General features: G+C 39.5%; 1 protein-coding gene across 3 annotated transcripts in view; it reads left to right on the top strand.

Annotated features, from left to right (window-relative positions):
• The first annotated feature begins 949 nt into the window (after nt 1-949).
• Nucleotides 950-21553, top strand: part of hbs1l (HBS1-like translational GTPase) — a 29098-nt gene continuing 8494 nt past the window's right edge. The window contains exons 1-10 of one of the 3 annotated variants that reach the window (XM_030046746.1): nt 969-1233; nt 1924-1989; nt 3091-3222; nt 3564-3827; nt 12986-13094; nt 13366-13619; nt 14472-14637; nt 15158-15275; nt 16172-16228; nt 17264-17410. In XM_030046746.1, the coding sequence (XP_029902606.1) occupies nt 1191-1233; nt 1924-1989; nt 3091-3222; nt 3564-3827; nt 12986-13094; nt 13366-13619; nt 14472-14637; nt 15158-15275; nt 16172-16228; nt 17264-17410 (1356 nt within the window). In that variant the 5' untranslated portion in view covers nt 969-1190. Of the gene's footprint in view, nt 1234-1923; nt 1990-3090; nt 3223-3563; nt 3828-4407; nt 6886-12985; nt 13095-13365; nt 13620-14471; nt 14638-15157; nt 15276-16171; nt 16229-17263; nt 17411-21553 lie in introns of those variants that run through there. The other 2 variants (XM_030046747.1, XM_030046748.1) reach the window with 2 other exon arrangements.

The raw sequence follows: 21553 nt of genomic DNA, 5'->3' as shown, positions 1-21553 counted from the left end.
GGAGCTGTGGTTCCTTCACCAAGCAGAACTGACAGCTTCTCTTCAGGACTCGGTGTGGGGGACTTTGGCCTTTTACTACTTATTTCTTTGAAATGCAGCTCTGTAAGTGAGGAGAACTTCTCACAGTGGAGGAGAAAGTGCATCTCTGTTTCCACTTCCCCTGATGAGCAGTGAGCACAGAGCCATTCTTCTCTGGGCAGCCATGGTTGTTGGTGCCTTCCTGTTCCTATGGCCGGTTTGTGGTCCCTGTGCCTGTACTTGGTCAGGATCAGTCTCTGTTTCCTGTCTCTGACAGAGTGCAGATATCCAGCCATCTCATATTCTCTGTTCATGGTTAAATAACAATTTAGTTGACTTCTTTGTTTCATTTGTCCAGTGTTTCAAAAACAGATCTTTTGATTGGTTCATAATTTATTTATTTATTCATTTATTTTTTTGATCAGTGCTGATGGGAGACAGTGTGGTTAGTGTCATCATCAGCTGACTGAGGGGCTGTTTACAGGGCTCAGTTCTTGGGTTTGTAGTGCTTTGAACTAGGTGTCTCCAGAATGTCAATGCAATTCAGTATGGAGGGCCTCTATTGGGTGTTTATCCCATAGACATAGAAAGAGGCTCTTTCTAAATGTATGTCTGTGGTTTATCCCATGAGTCAAATTCTAATCCACTGAGTGGAGCCCAGATTTCACTTCCATATAGAGCTATTGGCAAAATGACACAATCAATTTTTTTGTCCTGATTCTAATTGTAAAATTGATGTTGAATAATTCGGTTTTAAATGTATACATCGTTATCGTACTTTCTTCTTTCAGTACATTTATAGGCATATTGAAATGTGGCAATATGAAATAAATTACCACTCTGTATCTCACCGCTAGTGCAGCGGCAGCCGAACGGGTGGAACGTCAACAGGAACTTACGTCAGCAATTTTTTTTAAAAACTTGACTAAAATATCTTTTTAAGAATTTTCCACTCTAGATCGTCAGTAAAGTCTATTAATACAGTAAAAAGAAATATTTGTATCACGTTTTCTTGTTTAAGTCTTTTCGCCCGACACATTTGAAGCACGTTCGATTTCCGTGCTGATGCTGCACACCCGCACAGCGATGGCAGTTGGACACTGACACATGCTACAGCACTCTGAGGCGAAAGACATTAATACTGGGGCCGAGAGAAGACACATATTAACAAAATGTCTCGGCACAGAAATGTCCGAGGCTACAACTACGATGAAGGTAGATGACGTTAATTAGAATGAGTTTGCGACAGTTTTAAACCACGAAGCAAGGCCTCAACCAGTCAAATTAGCCGGGAAGCTAGCTAAACATTTAGCCTGTAATATAGCTATTAACGTTACCTCGGGCAGCTAACATTGCTAATAGTTGGCACCTGGTAAAGGCCAGAACTACCTTCCTAATTTACATACAGCTAACTATATCTCCTATATTTTGCACCCGTAGTAATTAGGTGCCTCGTTTTTATACCCAACATACTTCCACAATCCACGTCGGTACCGTTATAGGCTAGTTATTGTTGGCTACTTAGCGTTAGCTTCCAAGTTGTCGCCAATGTTTGGCTGGAAACGATGACAGTTTAGCTCACTGTTGGATCTGCTGTATTTACACCCCCACATTATTACAAAGAGTGCATTCTAATTTGTCCGACAAAGGGGTAATCGCCCTAGAAAAATCTCCACCTCTCAAATGGCTTGTTAGCTAAAGGTTTTACCCTCTATTGAGGCACCCCGTAGAATTGCTGATAAGGCAAGTGACAGCTGTTAGAAAGGGCTCTTTTTCTTCTTCTTCCTCTTCTTCTTCTTCTTTTTTTTTTTTTTTTTTTTTTTTGCAGCCACAGTGTTTATGTGTATCCTGTGTGTATGAAGTGCAAGACATTGATACATGCGAACCTAAATTTTGTCCCTCCAGACTTTGAAGATGACGACATGTATGGACACTCTGTGGATGATGACTACTGTATATCACCAGCAACAGGTTTGCACCAGTGAATCCAGTGTCCCTCATAGACTTAGCCCTCACATGTACCCCTCTCTTATACTCTATGCATTTGGGAGGGATGTGCTCCATGCAAATTGTAACAGATGAAGGCAATGGCGTAATACATTATTATGACAAAATTTAGCATTTTATTTAACTCTGCATTAGAGCTGCACAATATGGACAAAATTTCACTCCATTATATTTATGCCAATTATCTTTAGTAATATGATACACCATATGATTATGGGTTCACACTTATTTGATATTTATGATATTTAGTCATAAGTTTTTAATGTCACTGTAACTCAGTTTAGTTTTGTTTTTTTGTTTTTGATTTTTATTTTGGAAAAGCATTCCTTATACATTGTCTCACATAGTTTTAAACATAATATTAGGCTCACACAATTTTCAAGTCGTAACTTTTCAAGTCTAGTTTTTTTTTTTGTTTGTTTTTTTTTTTGGTCTTTGTTTGCTTGCATATGATATGAGTTGTATTATTGCATTTCTGTTTGTATTCTGTGGAATAAAGCTTAATAAAAATGAAAAAAAAGGAAATAATGAAATTTGTAAGTGTAGCAACAGTGAAAATTAAGCATTCCTCAAAAAACAGCGCAATACTACCAAATGGAGTTATTTCACCAAGTATTTAATTGATCAGACCAGACTAATCACTGTCTTAGGCTGCATTGAAAATAAATAAAATCAAACACCTTGCTGCAACTACTGTTGCAACACAGTGCTTCAACAATATTTTAAGTGTAACAACAGCGAAAACTGAGCATTCCTCAAAAAACTGCATAACAATACCAGCTGGATGTTGAAAATGCAGTTACTTCACAAAGTATTTTTTGCTCAAACAGACCATTTATTGTCTTAGGCTAAAGCTAATGCTAAATTTGATATCATTAATATTGTTTCCTTTGGAGATATTGATATCACACATGTTCATATCTAGATGACGATATGATAACAATATATCGTTCAGCCCTACTGATGAAAGATTGAATTTATCTTAGAAGGCCATGCACCCACTTCACCAGACATGTTTCTTAGCTTGCAGTTAGATGGCTAGCTAAGACGTTTTTGTTTCCACAGCGGCCCAGTTTATCTACTCACGTCAAGAGAGGCAACCACCCAATGTGGAGCCTGTAGAGGAGGAAGAATATGAGGATGAGGAGGTACCTATGTCCCCTACCATCAGCCATAATCTTGACCCTCTTGATCAAGGTAACATCATCAAAGTGAAAGTCAAAGTGCCTTTATTGTCATTATATTGTGAACTATACAACGAAATTAAGAGTGCTGCTCTGTTAGGTGCTACGGGTAACACAACACAATATAACGTCATTTTCAGACTGCACAGACTACACCAGTGACACTTTTGTTTTAGTGAATTTGTGAGATAAATCATGATCTTGTTAATTCAGTGGTTTTGTCATTGTCTTCTTTATTATAACATGTGGTTCAGTTATTCTGTGCATGCTGTGCCCATTTGTAGACCCTACATGCGATGTATTTGTTTCTCACTTTTTTTGACTGACCCTAAACATATGTGTTGTTCCTTGTAGCCAAGCTGTACTCATGTCTGGACCAGATGCGGGCTGTGCTGGGAGATACAGTGCCAGATTCAGCCTTGATCCAGGCAGCCATGAGATGTGGTTTCGACCCACAGAGGGCACTGGATGCAGTGCTAGCTGAAGACACTGATTCAGCTACAGTCACAAGAAGTACCAACAAGGAGACGTCATCGGTACCGAGAGCTAACCAGGAGAAAGCAGCACCAGCACAAAGATCCAATAAAGACACTTCGGTTGTCCCACCCCGAGAAAAAGGTATACTTGTAGTGGGTTATCTTTAACAAGTCAAGATGTGACGTTTTACTGGTCATAGTAGGCACTGAAGAGATTTGTTGCATCGTTTGCCAAACACAGGATCTATGAAAGTAATGATAAATATCCAGAAAGACATGTCATATTTATTTATTTATTTTTTGTTTTAGTTTTACTGGTAAAGGTTTAGCTCATGATATATCTAATTCACTTTGAACTGATAACTGATGACATGATTATATGAGTACAGCATGATAGTTTTATCTGATTAGTACAAATACTAGCAATGGAATTCGTGGTAATTGCCCCTCAGGTTAGGCCATGGAACAGTAATGGAATTTGATTACCCAAAATCTATAGGAACTGTGTAAATAGTCTTAAATGATAAAACGTTTATGGTTAAACATCCAGCTGCAGAGTGATGTATATTTAAAATTATGCAAATGTATATGTTTAACAAAATGCCTTTCCTCTCTCTTTTCCCCTCTTGTTCTTGGTGTGATTCATCTTCTGTCTCCTCTCCATCCTGTGGTCCTCCCATCTTTCCTCAATCGTCAAATGTGTTTGGCTTTTGTAAGGTAAGGAGCCTGCTTCTCTGCTTCTTGCACAGACCTTGCATCTAAAACACACTTGCCACAGATGGCTGGGCACACACACACACCACCAGCTGAAGCACTAAACTTGCGTGACCTACTAGCTGAACCTAAAGCTGACCCAGTGGTTAGCAGTTATGAAAGCCAGAAATGCACTGGGCAAGGCTTTGTGTCAGGCGTTAGCAGTGGTACCAGTCTGGTGCAGCTCATGTGTGAGCATGAACAGAAAAGTCAGAGGACGGGAGCAGTTGACAGGGCGCAAGGTTTTGGTGTTGCCTCATTAGGTGCTCCTAATGCTCCTTCATCCCTTATGCCGGCCACTCAGAACAGTCTCTCAGTAGGAACATTAGCATCTTTGAATATGTCTTCAGGATCTCTCAGCTCAGTCCCTTGTACCACTCCCCCCTCCCTTCTTGCAACTTCATTAAGTAGCTTGTCGCTAGGCAACCCCATAGTTACAGCTTCAGGCTCTGCTCTGACCTGCCCACCAGGATTCGGGAGTCTGAACTCTGTCCTCCAGAGCAGTCATACAGTGGAAATTGGGATGGGAGGCAAAGCCACGAAGGCTGATCCTAAGGGAGGTCCATCGCTGGCTGAACTAATCCAGGAACATGCAAACCGGAGCCCAAATCTCGGTGGCCTTTTTCCTGGTGCCCCGGACAGTGTAACCTCTGTTATGTCACAGGGTACAGCAACAAATCCACCAATGCCCTCACTGTCTCAGCTAGCTTCACAGCATCAGAACAAGAACATACACATGACCCCTCAATCATCAAGCACTGACAGACCAGTGCACACACTCTCCCTTCCTAAATCAACCAGTGCTGGTCCTCCGGGCCTTGGCGGCTCACTCTCACTGTCTCAGCTAGCCTCGCAGGATCACACCAACAATCGCATACTTTTCGCTCAGCCTCTCAGTACTGAATTAACAAGGAATGCATTGAAACCACCCCCTGGCAAGTCCAAGGCACTTTCTCTGTCACAATTAGTTTCTCAACACCAAGACAAAACTTCCATCACCACAGATGAGCCAGGATACTCCCTCACTTCACTCCTTTCCTCACCTCAGTCAGACGGGGCTGATGTATTGGCAGGCAGTCTTGAAGATAGTGGGACCAAATGTATGCCTTACCCCAAACCATGCTACCAAAACTCCAAACCATCTAGGCTGGGGCAGAATATTGATTTCAGTGTCCTCACGGCTCAGTCACCTGGAGTGGGTCCTCATCATTATGATGGGGACTTCTCACCATCTTTGCCATGTCCACTCAGCTTGGGGTTGGACGCTACTGTTTTTGCCCAACCATCTGTATTTGCTATGACTTTGTCGATTCATGCCCCCGGCCAGAAGAAGAAGATGATGAAGATAAAGAAGGCCAGAATGAGACGTAAGAGGACAGAGAGCAGCTATCAGGCCTTTGTGTACAGCTCACAGACCAAGCTGCTCAAAGGCAAAGAGCAACAAATTCCTCTTCTGCCAATCACACCCTTCAGCTTTGACACACCCTCACCTGATGACATCGTCCGAGCTAATCAGAAAAAGGCTTTCACCAGGTAGTAAACTGGAAAGAAAGAAGAAAAACAGCAGAGAACAGAAAAAATGCTAATTCAGTGGTCCTGAGCAGTATTTACATATCTTTCTTTTTATAGAGGCTAAACAGCAAGTGCATGTTACCACAGCACATTCTGAGCGATTCTACTTTTATCCAGACAGTATAAACATAATATGATAGCTACTCAGTCACTTTTGGCAGCTTGGAAAAAAAAAATCAGTACTCATTCAATGACACATTCATGTGTCATTTAAAAATGGCAGCCAGCATTTTAAGAACTTTGAGACTGATAAAATTCTCAGCTATTATAGGTTAACATTTTTTGTATATTTTAAAATTGAGTCTATTTTTGTATGCTTTGATTGGCTTTTATTGATTTTTTAAAATGATAGTATAGTCAGATCTTATTCAGGGAAAATTATAATGCATCTCGACTGACATTGCCTCTTTTCTAGTTTAAGTTGCAATTCATTTAAAAAAACAAAAAACAGGTTGATATGGTGTGCAGGTGTGCTGCAGCTATTGGAATATGGATCAGTTAACCATTGTGCTGGTTTACTTCTGTTTGTGTTTGAGATGATGGGGTAGACATTTTGGTTTAGAGGACACCTGGAGATTTTCCCCTTGAGCAAATATAAAGAGACACACAGACGTTCTAGCACACACTGCAGTATACACTTTGTGTTAAACACTTAAACACAAAGTGAAATTAAAATGGTTTGCAGACACTGTAATAAAAATGTAGTTGAATGAGTCAAGTTGAATGCCTTCAGTCCTGAGGTAAAGGGACTTTTTGCTCTTTTATGTTTTTAAACCAATTATGTACAAGTGGTTTTCATTGACACCGGGATACTCCCCACCAAAGGTTTATTTGTCAATTTTGAAATAAAGATGATCTCAATTATGAACTCTGAATACATGTCTATCTGGGTGTGCTTCTGTATGTGTCTCAGTGTAAATATGCACCAGAATACTTGTTTTAATGACTTTACATACCTAATTAAAACATTAAAAGATTTATTATATGTTTGACTTTAAAACTTATCAAAGGTGAGTATGTACATGAATTGTGTATTCAGTATTCTGTTCCTGAAGATAACAGAGCGTTTGGAGTGCAAGCTAATTGCCTTTACATGAGCAAAGAGGCAGCTACAGTTTTTTTCTTGAAGGTGTTTGTGTTTTTTTACATGAAATGTTTTTGATAAAAAAAAAAAAATGCATTATGCATCTGGTGCAATGGACACTTTTTTTTTTAAAAGTTAGGTCTAAATCTATCAGGGCATCTCCCCTGTTTAGAGTGAGTCATTTTTGGTTTGAAATGAGAATCCTGACAGTAAAGAAATGAATGTTAAAGGCCTGGGTTGTGGCTGAAAAGGATTGCTTCAAGGACTGGTAGATGATAAGGAGATAACAGGGATAGCAGGGAGCCTTGTGATATATCCTGTTTTGTTAAGTTTAGAAACTGGTAGTTGCCTGCCTGTCTATATCAAGCCTCTAGTTGTGGGACTGGACAAGGAGATATGCACTGATGTCAAAATTTACTTCAGCTATTTCATGTTCTTGAACCATTTTATTGTTTGATTCAATATTAGACAGATTTTTGCATTTAAGAGATGTGGAAATTTAGTGCGGGTGCTAAAAGCTGAAGTGAATTGGACCGTAAGGGTGGCAAGTGAGATAGATGATGAATAATAGAGGACTCTTCTGGCAGTGGTGACAAGTCAACCATGAGACGTCATTCAAGTTTCTGAGTGTACATATAGTCATTGTTACATTTTGATGTTTGGAAATGATTAGTTATCTTTGGGATGCTGCGGTCTTTATACATGTGTGCTTCAAGATATGGTCATGTTGATTTGGCTCATTGCAGTTCTAAAAATGGCAAAATGTGTGTGTGTGTGTGTGTCCAGCTGCTGTTTTGGTCTGTTCTCTCAAGGCGAGTCAGTGTGTGGGTTTAGGCAGGAAGCTCGACTCTGGGAGAAAATGTCACCCCAAGCGCACCTCAACTCAAGACACCAGCCGATCACTTCACTCTCTCTGACACCACCTACATAGGAAAAATCTGATCATGTCTCTCAACTTTCACAGCTTTGCTGAAGGCTTTAACAGATCAAATCGTTTTGTGTCTTTGCAACCTCTGCATTTTTGCAAGGTACAAACATTGTTGCACAAACATGGTACTTCTGTTGCTTTGTGGTGCAAACATTGGAAAATGTCTTTACTGCCTAGAAGTGGTCAAAGAATTAAGCATGTGTGTACTTAGACTCATACTATCAATGCTTCTTTTTTTGTTGTGGTGTAGTACTTCTACCGAAAAAAAAAAAACTGAGAAAGAAAAATTGTGTGTTTATGTTTAGTGGTTAAATTGCATAGTGCAAAGATAAATAAGTATTTGCTTTCTTTTTCTTCTAGACCATTCTTATGTGCAGATTAAGCTCACAAGTCTCTCTTCACAGTTGCAAGAGAGTAGGACAGCTAGACAGTTCTACAGTATTTTAAAGTTTAAAGTTTAATACTAAAATATTTCATAAAGCCATGATATAAGAATTTACAGTAGGTATGTACAGCGACTTGAAATATTCAGCTCTATTTGTGTAATACCTTATAATAATTTGTGTTGTTGCAGCTTAAATTGCAAATTACGTAAATGAAAATATTTTGTCATAATATATACAACTCAGCCTATACTGACATAGCTGAAATTTTTGCAGCTGTATTGAAAATAAAATACTGGAGGATCTCAAATAAGTAACTATCAGACTGAGTCAGTACTTTGCAGAGGCACCTGTGGCAGCTGCAGATGCTCTCTGATATGTCTCTATCAGCTTGGCACATTTGGATTTGGGGATTTTCCTCAAGTTGGATTCTCAGTGGCCATGTTTAAGTCCTTCCTCAGATTTTTAGTTAGATTTGATTCTTGGCTTGGCTGGGCCACTTTAGATCTCCCACATTCTGGTATGTTTTATCTGTTTAGTGTCAGGATGGGAGATAAATTCACACCAATCTAAGATCTTCAGCATTCTGAAGCAAGTTCTTCTCAAGAATTTGTCTGTTTCATAGTTCTCGCTTTTGTTGAAAGCTGTCCAGATGTCGCCATTGAAAAGCAATCCCAAACTATGAGGCAAATGCAGCATGGGATGTTGTTATATTGGTGATAAGCTTTTGCTTATTTCAGACACTCCAGTTATGTGCCATATCCAGTCAACTGAGTTGTCTGCAGATGGACTATTGAATTTGTCACAAGATCACAAAGACATAGAATTCTTTTGATGCACTTTCGTTCAATTTGGAGAGACAGTGCAGAACAGATTGAATCATTCTTCCTCAAAACATTTCAGTTTTTAATATTTAATTAATATCATAAAAAGTGGTACTAAAATCTGGTTCTGACATTATTAGTCATGTGTACATCAGTGTCAAAAGTACTTATTTAATTCCATTTTGAATTTAGACTGTTGATAGGAATCCTCCAGTAATTCAAATTGTGACTCAAGATTGGCTGTCACCTGGTGAGGAGGTGGGTGGAAAGGATTAGGGGATATCTAGTTCTCACTGAACAAGTTGTTACTTAAGTATTGAGTTTTGGTATTTACGTGTGTGCTGTGTTTGTGAGTTACTCATTCTGAAAGGGGTCAGATATGTCCTATACAGCTGCTTTATCTTCACCTTAATCATTGTCATTACCCTCACCAGTTTTCCAAATATGGGTGTCAACCAGCATTTGGCTATAGTGATTCATTTTGTATATTGTTTTGTCAGATTGAAGTCATCCTGCTTATTGTATGTATATATATATATATATATATATATATATATATATATATATATATATATATATATGTATATATACACACACACACACACACACACATTTAAAGACAATAAAAAAAAGGCTTTTATGAACTGTTTTTATGACTTTGTTGTAAAGCACTTTGGGTACCTTTTGGTTATTGTAAAGGGCTTTAGAAATAAATTTGATTTGATTTGACCCTAGATCTCTCTAGATATGGGTCCAATGTGTCTAGTCTCTATGAATTTATCCTCATGAAAACACATGAAAAAGTAGCTTTTCAGTCTAGCTGTGGGGCAACATTTTCACAAGAGGAGCTGTCAAACCTGTTGAACTGAACAAGCAAAGTCACCAAGCCCATCAGTGTAAACAGTATTAAGTCATCTTCAAGTGTTTCATTGAAGTTCTGTGGTTAAAGCATTAATCAAATATTTGTCAATCAAGTTAGATGTGTTTTTTTAATTTAATAGTGTGCCTAGAAACTTTTTCAAAGCAGTGAGTGAAGAGAAACATGGTTAGTCTCTCACAGCCTTTAGCGGCCTCAAGTGGCAGGCAGGCACACCAAATACTTAAAGAACCTTTCCATTGTGATGGCATTGAAAGAAAGGCAATTAATGGAATATTCACTTAGGCTTTAAAATAATTTGTTTTATTTTAGTTTTATTGCATAATACTGTATGTCAACAGTGAATTCCAACTTGGACACACATTTAAGACATTTACAAGGACAGATATAGTGGGCGTAGCATCTGACCAGATGTCTCCATTGTTCACTCAGGTCTCTACCTCTCTGGACTTTCTCACTTTTCCTCCTGCCACCAACTTGTCCTGCTAAGCTGTCAGACACCCCTATACTTGCTCTTTCAACCTTGTTTTTTTAGTTTTGTGTGCACAACTGTATGTAGTCTGGGGGGTGGTATTTGCATACCTTTCTATCCTGTGCTCAGTTGGGCCCTCGGGCAAATGCGTACAGGTGACTCACCCACTCTGAGTCACTCCAAGGGTCTCCCGTGCCAGAGAAATCCTGGATAGGAGGACACCAACTGTTTACCTGCCAGTCTAAACAGTGTCGTAAGATCCTTGTCTAGGCCTCAGAGGCTGGTTCCCCTGTATAGTGGTTCTCAGGCCCTCCTGTCAAAGCTGCCTCCAGCGTTGCCAGAAAAAAAATATCTGATAGTCAAGTTGTTTGCAGAGTGATTAAAGCATTTGACAGAGGAACAAGTCAGGCACTTAAAAAGGGGATTGCAGAATCTTCATAAATGGGGAAGGTGGAGGTGTGGGGGATTGTCTGTTTTACCCCAGGTTAAAATATTGGCTTAGATATCTGTTGGCTTAGATTGTTAGTTTTTCTGTTGCGGTTTATTTTGAGGTTTTTGTTTTAGGGATCATTTCTTTTCAGAGTAATTAGTTGCAAGCTGGTCAGTGCAATATTTGACACAGGTGGTAGAAACCTCTGCATCACTAGACTTGGGACATGAAACTCCCTGACACCCAGCTGCAGGACTAATGGAAATTCCCCAGAGAGCATTTTTCCATCTATGGTGCTGAATGCCATGGGAAATATTTAACTGATAATGATGTTGATTACATTGGTAGCAGTATTGATCTGTGATTGTTTTTAGATGTTATTGTGTGTGAGCCTTTACTATTTTTTCCCCCAAAATATTTCAACAAAGAATGGGCTTTGATGCAAAACTGAACTGTTTTTGATCTGGAAATGTACTGAGCCACCCCCAGGCTAGTGACACATTCATATTACTGTAAGTCCTCTAATATACAGCATATCATTTAATAATTTGTGACTTTTATTTTTATTTTTATTTCATATGAGACTTGTCATTGCTCTTGCTATCCCCCTTTTCCCCCTGTTGAATGGACTTGGATCAGTATATAAATGGGAATATACTGAATGTGGGAGAGTCTTGCCTCTTCTCTCTACGATGAACTACCTGAATCAGTGTCTCAGAATGAGAGGGACTTTTTTTCTAATGCAGAGCCAGTCATTCAGAAACAGCTTGGTTAGAGAAAGTCCATTAATAATTCTGTTGAATCGCACCTCCTTCCCCTCATTTTCCTTCAGGGTATTTTTTTTTCTTCTTGAAAATGAATAAACTGAAAAAGGTTTGCGTGCATGCAAGTACACAAAAGAGGTCAGCACAAATTGTAAGACACAAAGCATTGTTAAACCTTTGGTTGTGATAGTACACATTATCTCTCAGTCTGGTACTTTTCAGAAGAATATCTCTGTGAAATTCTGCGTCACGCTGCTCTATTTTAGTGTAGACGGGAGGCAACGGCCACTTTTGAAATTAACCCTTTGTGAACCAGGATGTCACCACCACACACACAAATGTGCACAGTCTGCAGGAGGTTTGGCTATGCAGCCCAGGCTAAATGAATCAGTAGCAGGTTGATATGACTGGGATTGCTGGCCATTTGGGACAGGGATGACAAAGCAATGATCTCAGAAAGTCTCAGTGCTGCAGAATATGGACTACCAATCAGATAGGAGGCTCAAAGTGCAACTGAGTGCATCCTTTGGCCACACTAAGGCATACTTTGTATACCAGTAAAGCTCATAAGCATGAGTAGGAAATACAGTTATGTGTGTTATTACAATTTTGCCACCTACATTTTTGCTTTTACTGTTGTCAGGCACCTGATCAAGGGATGCCAGTGCAAGAAGAATGCCTCGGCCCATGTGATAAATTTGTGTAAAGAACATTATCTTAAAGCATAATGCCATTCAGCCACGTTGTTCTTCTGGTCTAAGGTGGCATAGTCAGCATTTATGAATAATTCTGTCCGAGAGGTTACAAAAGCAGAAACTAGAAAATCAAGTCTGATCTTTGATGTATAAGCTGCAATGTTTAATCTGAATAGGAAATTTACTTAATGAAAGGTTGTATAAACCTTTGTATTCAGGTAATCTTGAATGAATTGATGTCGTCAGTCAGAAGGTACTTTTATCACTGGAAAGTCATCTAGGTAGTATTTGTGGGAGTAAGTTTTCTGTCTCATTTATTGCTATATGAGATAGTAATAAAGGTTGATCAATACAAAAAAACAAAAATGGAATTACAGCACCATATTTTGATGCTGGAATCAATTTCTACTCTCTTTATGTTGGAAAGAATGCTGTTTATCATTTTCATTGTTTTAACAAAATAATTAAGAATGATTTTATTTGTCAGTGAATGTGCATCTGTGTCCTGTCCTCTTCAGGTAAAGGCAGAGATGTTTCCCAGAACAAGCTGGACTCAGAAGTGGTAACCAAAGTGGCCCGCATGACTGTCTCTGGCAAGAAGCAGACCATGGGCTTTGATGTTCCCAGGTACCTAGCACATATCCACACACATACACACTTTCACAGGATACTTTAATGTCTTGGAATGAATCTGCTGCTTTTTCTAACATTTTAAAAATTTAGTGCCCTTACTGTGCCCTTAGATCTGTTGATGTGCCCTGAAATCACTTATCTAAAGTAGGAACTTACCTGGAAAAATAGTACATCAGTGCTGCTTATGGATTATGAAGCTGTGTACAGGCATGTTCATTGTCTGTTGCATAGAAGAGCTGTGATAAAACTCAAGTTCTCTCTTCAGCACAGGGGAAAATGGTGTTGTTACAACTTCAGTACGTCGAGGTGGCAGCCCTGAAGATGTGACCATTACACCTGCTTCAGAGGCCACCTCGAAACGTCCTGAGACCCCAGTGAAAGGGTCAACTGGAGGAGATGAGCCGGCTGCAGTGCCCACCCCAGGGCGCACCCCAGGGAAGGCCAGGCAGCAGATCAATATCAAGGCAGAACTGGAGAAGAGACAGGGTGGCAAGCCTCTGTTGAACTTAGTGGTTATAGGTATGGCGGGTAGACACAGAAGCTCAGAAGTTGCAAGTTTGTTTTGGTTTAAAGCATGTTCTAGGCAACATTTCAACACTAAAAGGACAGTAGATTGTTAACTAAAGAGACGAAAGCAACAGAGTGTAGATAAAACATTTCTTCTTCACCTGATTCTGAATTTGATTCTTTCATACACAGACACAAAGAGGGAATGCAGGCACACATGATGCACTCAGATATTGATATAAACTGTAATACATTCACAGCATTTCTGTTCAATCTCCAATACAGGCATTAAAAATATATTATCTGCAAATTCATATCAACTGCAAATTGCACTGTAGGGAGGCATAAGTAGTCACTTTTCATTCATTTTTGACCTGTGCATTTGTTGAGTATTTGTCCAAGTGTAATAGTAGTAAAGTTGCCATAGTGTAGAAACACATGCAGCACATTGCTGTTGCACAATCAAATTCAACCATTTCTCAGCTTCACCAGAAAGTCAGCCGGGTTAGAAAAAGTGACTCGGTAGTTTCAGAAGTGCAGATGATTGTAGTTTCCCACAGCCTGTGAAACCTTTCATTTTGCCACCATGTTCTCCCTTCCCCCACTCACCCTCCATTCTTATTCCCATTTCTGTCTATTTTGTCCACTGGTACAATTCAAATTCTACCCCTCTCTCTCCCATGGCTTCCCCTTTTCTGTCTTTTATCTTGTCGTTCTTCCTCTACCTGCCTCGGCCCTCCTGTCAAATCCTTCCCCCCTGCTGTTTCTATGTATGTCCACTCTCCCTCTATCCATTTCAGCGTTTCTTCCTCTACCCATCTCTCTATCCCTGGCATCATTACATATTTCCCTCCCTCTCTGCAGGCCATGTGGATGCAGGTAAGAGCACACTCATGGGCCACCTGCTGTATCTGCTGGGCAACGTCAACAAGCGCACCATGCACAAGTATGAGCAGGAGTCAAAAAAAGCCGGCAAAGCCTCCTTCGCCTACGCCTGGGTCCTGGATGAGACCGGGGAGGAGAGAGACAGGTACATTTAGAAGAGTGATTGATAAACAACACAAATGAACATAAATACACACAAACAGCATGACCATATGAAAAAAAAAAATCCACACATGCAGATAATGCAGTACTTCTTTGATCCCAGCTAGAAAATTATCCTTTTCCCCTAATGATGATGTGCTCGCAGATAAGATATTTTTGATAATAAGATTTTCAAGGCTGTGTCCTTACCTGAAAACAAGGCTGTGTCCTTACCTGGAGACAAGTGGTAGTGGAGAGGAAATGGGCAGTAGAAGAGACAAAGTAGATACACCCAGTGTCTTGCGCAAGCACACTTCAACGAGGCAAATACTTTGCCAGAAAGGGGCTCTGCTTGAAGGGCAGTTCAGCTGCTCTACATCATCTTGCTTCATGACTTTTCACTAATTTATGCTGTCACATATTGCATACAAAACACCACAATGCATATACATGTTTTAGTCTGGTCACATGGGTGCACACTAAAAATCAAAGCTGGTCAATGATTTATGTGTGTTTTCTTACAGAGGTGTAACAATGGATGTGGGCATGACCAAGTTTGAGACAAACTCTAAGGTGGTGACTCTGATGGATGCACCAGGACACAAAGACTTCATACCCAACATGATCACAGGAGCTGCACAGGTGTGCCGTGCAAAACCTTCCCTTTAACATTGGAACTGCAAAAATCAAATAAACGAGCATGGAGTTTTCTTGTTTAAAAAAAAAAAAAATCCCTTAAAGAATTAGTGGGAAATCTTCAAGCAGCCCCACACGGTACATCCACCTAAACCCTCATATTGAATGTAGAGCTACAAATCTCCAGTCATGGTGCACAGTATATCCCTTCCGACCAGTGATGTCAGAGATGCGGCCTGCAGGCAAAATCGTGAGCGCATCTCATCTAGCCCCCAAGATGTTTTGGAGGGAAAGGGGAAAAAAAAACTTTTTAAAAATTGAAATATTATTTTTTGTAATTGAAATACTTGCATCGAATTATTATAAGCTATACTGTATAGTAAGAAAAAAATAAAAGGTTTCTATGATGAAATGATAAAGTCATGATAAATTATGATAAACTGATTAGACCTAGCACTATAAACTATCCATCGATCAGAAGTAAAGTTAAAACCAGCAGGCTAGTTGCTGCACTGACAGTTGCTGTGTTATGCTGATTTAGCAAACATCCTGTCAAAAAAGCAAAAGGTTGACATGGAATGTAATTTTTCAAGAAAGATGGGAAGAGCAGTTATTTTGTCCTGTGAGGTAAATGGCAAACCTGTATGTTGTATATTTGTTTCATATCTCTCTTCTGCTTTATGTAATTCTGCATTATGTGATATTCTCATGAGCCAGTATGCAATTTCTCAGTGATTGGTAGACTACTAATAGATTGATTTACAACAGTAAATCAGAAATTACCCTAAAATATCCATATGTCAACATATTGGCATATTGGCATTTGCAAAAAATAATCTTGCCCTCGAGAAGGTCTCATTTGAACAAATGCGGCCAGCTACCTGATATGAGTGTATGCACAGGTGTTGAGGTCTACCCACCTTGATGAGTATTTCAACATGGGAAGAATACAGTATATGGTATGAATATGTTCTAACTATCTAAGATAGATTTTAATTATCCTCAAGGGGAATTCAGGTATCTATTTGAGCTTTGCAAGCCTCCTGTTGATGCGCCTGATACTTCTCCTTCCCTCCTCCACTGACAGCCTACCACACCCCTCTGCCTGATTTGAAATAACTTCTGTGGTTTTGGGTGTAGGTGTCACAAGGTGTTTTTACAAGCATGGGTGTGCTTGTCTGTCTGTGTTTTGGGGCACAGATGTAATTTCTCTTTTCACCAGATGACTGTCCTCTTTCACTTAGCCATCACGTTTAGCCTCATCATGCAGTGACTAAGGGGTTTCTGTAGTGAGTACAGGAAGACACTCAGTATCACACACCAGGGGCTTCAGAGGATATCTCATACCCTGGTTTCCTCCAAGGGAAAGCACCTCTACAGTAAATATCTACAGCTTCTAAAGCTTAAGCATATTCATAAAATTTAAAAAATCCTGAGAACAGAACTCCCCATGCACCGCCAGTATTTGTAGTCAGGTGCTGGTCGGTTGCAGGAACAGTTCAGTGAAGACAAAAATTAACCACTGCATACTAAAATAATTTTGCTGTAACTTTATCGAGAACAAACACTTAAGTTACTGTTATTTTAGTGTGGTTCTTTTGGTGGGTAATTTTGTCCTGGCAAAAATTGAATTCTGACTCTAAAAATTTGTTGGAGTATTTTTTCAATTGGGGTTTCACATATCCAGCCCATGTTTTAAATATATAGAAGATGCTGAGTGTGTCTGCTTGTGTGAGATTTAGTAAATACCTTGGTTTTTGTGCATACATACAATGACAATATGTGTCCAGACTTTTCTAAATTAGCATATGTACTTACTTGTCACACATGTCATCGATTTCTGCCTTGAGAACAATTATCTTTTTTGATGCCCCCATAATGACATGAAATGGCACAGTGGTTGTGAAGTTATGGTGTTAATGGTGGTTAATGGTTAAATGGTGTTTTTCTGAGTTCCTTTAATGTCCTTAACATGCATCTCTCTATCTCTCCAGGCTGATGTGGCGGTGCTGGTAGTGGATGCCAGCCGAGGGGAGTTTGAGGCTGGCTTTGAGGCAGGTGGTCAGACCAGAGAACATGGACTGCTGGTCCGTTCGCTGGGTGTCACTCAGCTGGCTGTGGCTGTCAACAAGATGGACCAGGTCAGACCAGCCATAACGCCCACCACCACATCACTGACTCATTTCTAAAAGGCTATTAAAGCAACATAATCCATATTTGGAAAGCATTAGTAATAAAAGAGAGCCAATTTCTTTTGCAATCGGTTAATTTTACATATATTTGCATTCACAACTGACCCTGATGATATTTTGAAATGAGTCCCACTAAAACAAAAAAAAAAAAACAGCACACCAAGTAAGCAGATCATCAGCTTTCTCCTCTGTCTGTACATGGGTTTTTTACTGGATGGGTTTCTAAGGGGGACTGATACACTCAGTTAGTCCTAACAACTAGTAAAATTGTTTCTATGGGTAACATTGAATGAGGTCAACCTCCACAAACCCAGCCCCTTGTAGCTGGACAGAGGCACTTAGAAACCTTATGTTAAAATTAATTGTTTCGCACATGGAGCTGAGTGGTGGGGTTGCCAGTCATCCTATAAAATAGAGAATCGTTTCACTATTTAATCATCATTTCATTTCATTACCCGATTTCCTCTCAGGGGTCATGTGACCCATATTTGTGGTCCAAAATATGTCACCCATATTTGTGGGGATGAGTACCAAAACCTGGCATTAACCATGCACTGGAGCTAAATTATGAAAGACTATCATTATGCCGCCCATTGATCAGATGTGAGACTCCGGTTCCTTTTACTGATTTTTAATATTGTTGCAGATCTTTGTAATATCATGGAAACACCGTAGAACTGAAAATACAGTCAGACAGACATTATAAATAAAATATTTGTTTACATCACATCGTTTAGGGAAAAAAATATTACTTCAATTCAACAACAAAATAAAACAATACAAACCACTTGCTTGCCGATCAATGAGAGCACTCCCAGTACGGTAATCTTCACAGTATTTTGTATTGATCATGAACCTGCACTCCCCCAAGAGGTTCTATACTTACAACAACCATCTTTTCCAAAGCTTTCCTCCACAATGACGTATAGGACTATAAAAACTACCAAATCCAGGAAGTTGTAACCAAACTTAGAAAATAAAGCAGGCATCCCCTAGTGGTCAGTGTCTGCAATCACAGACATACTGATAAGCTCTGACTTAATGGCTCTTCTATCAGTACTTTTTACATTTTTGGTGTAATTTATTTTCACTCTGCAGCCTCTACTGTGTCAGGACTGAGCCCCTACACACACACACATGCACCCACCCACCCACATCCTAGCAATCCCTTAGCCAACACCCCAGATACCATAGCAACCACCTAGAACATCATAGCAACTGCCTTGCAATGCCTCGGTAACAATAAGGAACACCATCGAAACCGCCGTGTAACACCTCAGCAACCACCCACAACACTATAGCTGCCGCCCACAAACACCACAGTGACCACTCAAAAGGTCATAGCAATCACCTGGAAACAACTTGGACCATAGTAACCACCTGCCAATCTCTGAGCAAAAGCAGCCATTTTGAAAAACAACTACAAACTGAACACAACCTACAAACGGCATTGGGATGGTGGTTGTACCACATGGCCACAGAGTTAGCAATGGGGTCAAGCACATTTAAAGTTTGTTCAGAAGCTTCAGCCAATTCTGGTTATTACTAGAAAATTTCAGAGGAAATTTTGAATCTGCCTGCTGCCCTATGCGTACAGTGGTTTTTGTAGTTGAGTCTTGCTCAAGAAAAACTTTTTCACACAAGGTGACTGCTTTAACCACTGAGCCAAACCATCCCCATTCTCCTAATGGCCTCAACTTCAAAAGTATTATTGATTTGAGGCTGCTCACTGGATTAAGCAGAAGATGCTGAAAAGATTGATGTTTCATATGTGTATGTTTGTTAGAAAGTACGGCCACTAGGAGCCCAAAACGAGCGGCTGTTTGGACCAGGAAGTCCTAGTAAAACCTGTTTTGAACATGATGCCGCTGGCTTCTAATGGCTGTAACGTCCCAAGTAGACATCAGTTTCCTACACACTTTAGATTGATGGATAGATGGCAAGAAGCGGAACTTTTTTATGGGCAGTATGTCAAGGTTTGGTGGGAATTGCGGCCTCTTTTAATGAAAAACAAGCTTTTGTTTTTGGATAAAAATCTATCTCACTGAGTGTGTAGAAGAGCAAGTTAGGGACACATAGTATGAGGGATCTGTGAAGTTGCCAATATTGCGATTTTTTAATGTGTCATTGCGAAGACAATAGTGTTCTGCCCTAAGTGTGTTTAATGTACCAATTAGACCAAGTTACCTGTTAAAGATATATTCTATTGTTATTTTTAGAAACATTGTCGAGACTTTATTTTGAAAGCTGCAGAGGAAAGAGGAAGCAGGAAGTAGAGGAATACGGAAGCTCTGTAAACAGAGAAAAATGTGGCTGCAACTGTATGGTTTCTTTCCCTGAATGTGCTGTAATCTTTGTTGTGAATCCCCCAGAAAGCAATAGCTGTGAGTGTTTTAAGTTTTTTATATTTTCTGAGGAACTGATGATTTTGGTAGATTTGTTCTATAAGATTGCACAGATTTGATAACTTTGTATTAATGCATTTAAAAACAACTTTACTGCTATATACATACATTATACTCACCCGATGTGATATTTAGTTTACTATCCGTATTTGTATTTACCTGTTTTTATCTCTGCAGTTCATTGGGTACATTCTTTGTATTTTCTTTTCTAGTTTCACTCCAATTCAATGTGTCGTCCTGACGACCAACTGTGAGAAAAGTTATTAAATGAGCAAGCATGCGCGCTTCCTGGCTCTTAAAAGGAGTGTGGCTGGCTGTGTATTTATGTTAACACTTTGGAAGTAAAACACATAAAGAGAACAGTAAAATAGAATGAATGTCTGCAGTGTCTGCAAATTTTGCCCCATTTGAAATGAATTGGCGAATTCTAACCAGTCTCTACGTTGTCCACGTGCAAAACATGAAAAATGTGCGAGTTGTTAAGGACAATTGTGTTGCCAATTTTGTGATCTAGTGATCTAGTTGACTGTTTTCATTTTTTTATTTATTTATTTTTTTTGCAATTTCCAATTAAAATTGCCTTAGAAAGGAATGGGAAAACGGCCAACACACATGCATTTCCAAAACCTTACAGCTCCCTCATACTTTGGCCTACAAACTCCATTTAAAGTTTAAATGTCTGTTGTACCTTCATAGAAAACACAGTTTAAGTTTTGTGCTTTTTTCGCCAGATACTGAGTTTATAATAGGTGTTTATTTGTGTGACGTTTGGAGTCAGAGTGGGTGACATCGTTGCTAGAGTCTGGAGGACCTGAGAAATCATCTAAAAATCTTCTCTTTAGCTTGCTACCATAGCCACAATTTTCACTCCACATCCATGAAAACCAGTAAAGTGGTAGGAAAAGTTGTTTCGTTTATGAACATTTAACTACAGAGGTAAAGAGACTTAAACTTTTGGCTTACTGAGCTTCAGTGAGGCAGCAGTGCCAGCCCTCTGCCTCATAGACTTACATTATAACTGATGCCCAAAAAATTTTGACTGAAGGAGAAAAAGGTTTTTTTTTTTTTTTTTTTTTTTTTTTTTTACTTGCTCATGTTTGGATATTTTTTTATACAGTTTCTGCACAATTTGCCGTTTGACCATCACTTTAAGCAGAATGTCTCACAACTACCACTCGGTGGGTTTCCATCTGCCTGTTTTTATTCACATTTTCAATTTGCACATTAAAAACCCGAATGGAAACACTGAAAATTCAAAAAAAATCTCCAAATATCACAAAAAAAAGTTTTTACGTTTGGGGGAGGTGGAAAAGTTGGTGTATCGCTAAAAGGAAAATGCGAATAATTTCTATGGAAACAGGTTTAGCGAATAAACGGTGACGTTCATAATCACGTGACTTCCGCTCCACTGTACAAATGAAAAATGGCGGCAGACGAAAACAATATCCAGTATGCTTGGACCGAAGAAGAGACTAACTTTTCTTGAACTAATTAAAGAAAACAATATTAATGCTATACTGGATAGCAAACAACAAAGAAACGCCCTCTTCTTCTGCAGTGATATAATGTCACCCGGTTGGAGAATTAGCGCCACCTATTGCTTACCCCGATGAACCAACTCCAAATATTCGCATAACAGAAGTGGATGGAAACGCGCATAAATTTGCAGTTTGTTTTGCTGATTTTC

The sequence above is a fragment of the Myripristis murdjan genome, chromosome 24 (assembly GCF_902150065.1).
Source record: "Myripristis murdjan chromosome 24, fMyrMur1.1, whole genome shotgun sequence".
NCBI classification, from domain to species: Eukaryota; Metazoa; Chordata; class Actinopteri; order Holocentriformes; family Holocentridae; genus Myripristis; species Myripristis murdjan.
The sequence above is the reverse complement of the archived record's forward strand: the minus strand, read 5'-3'. Positions and strand labels throughout refer to the sequence as shown.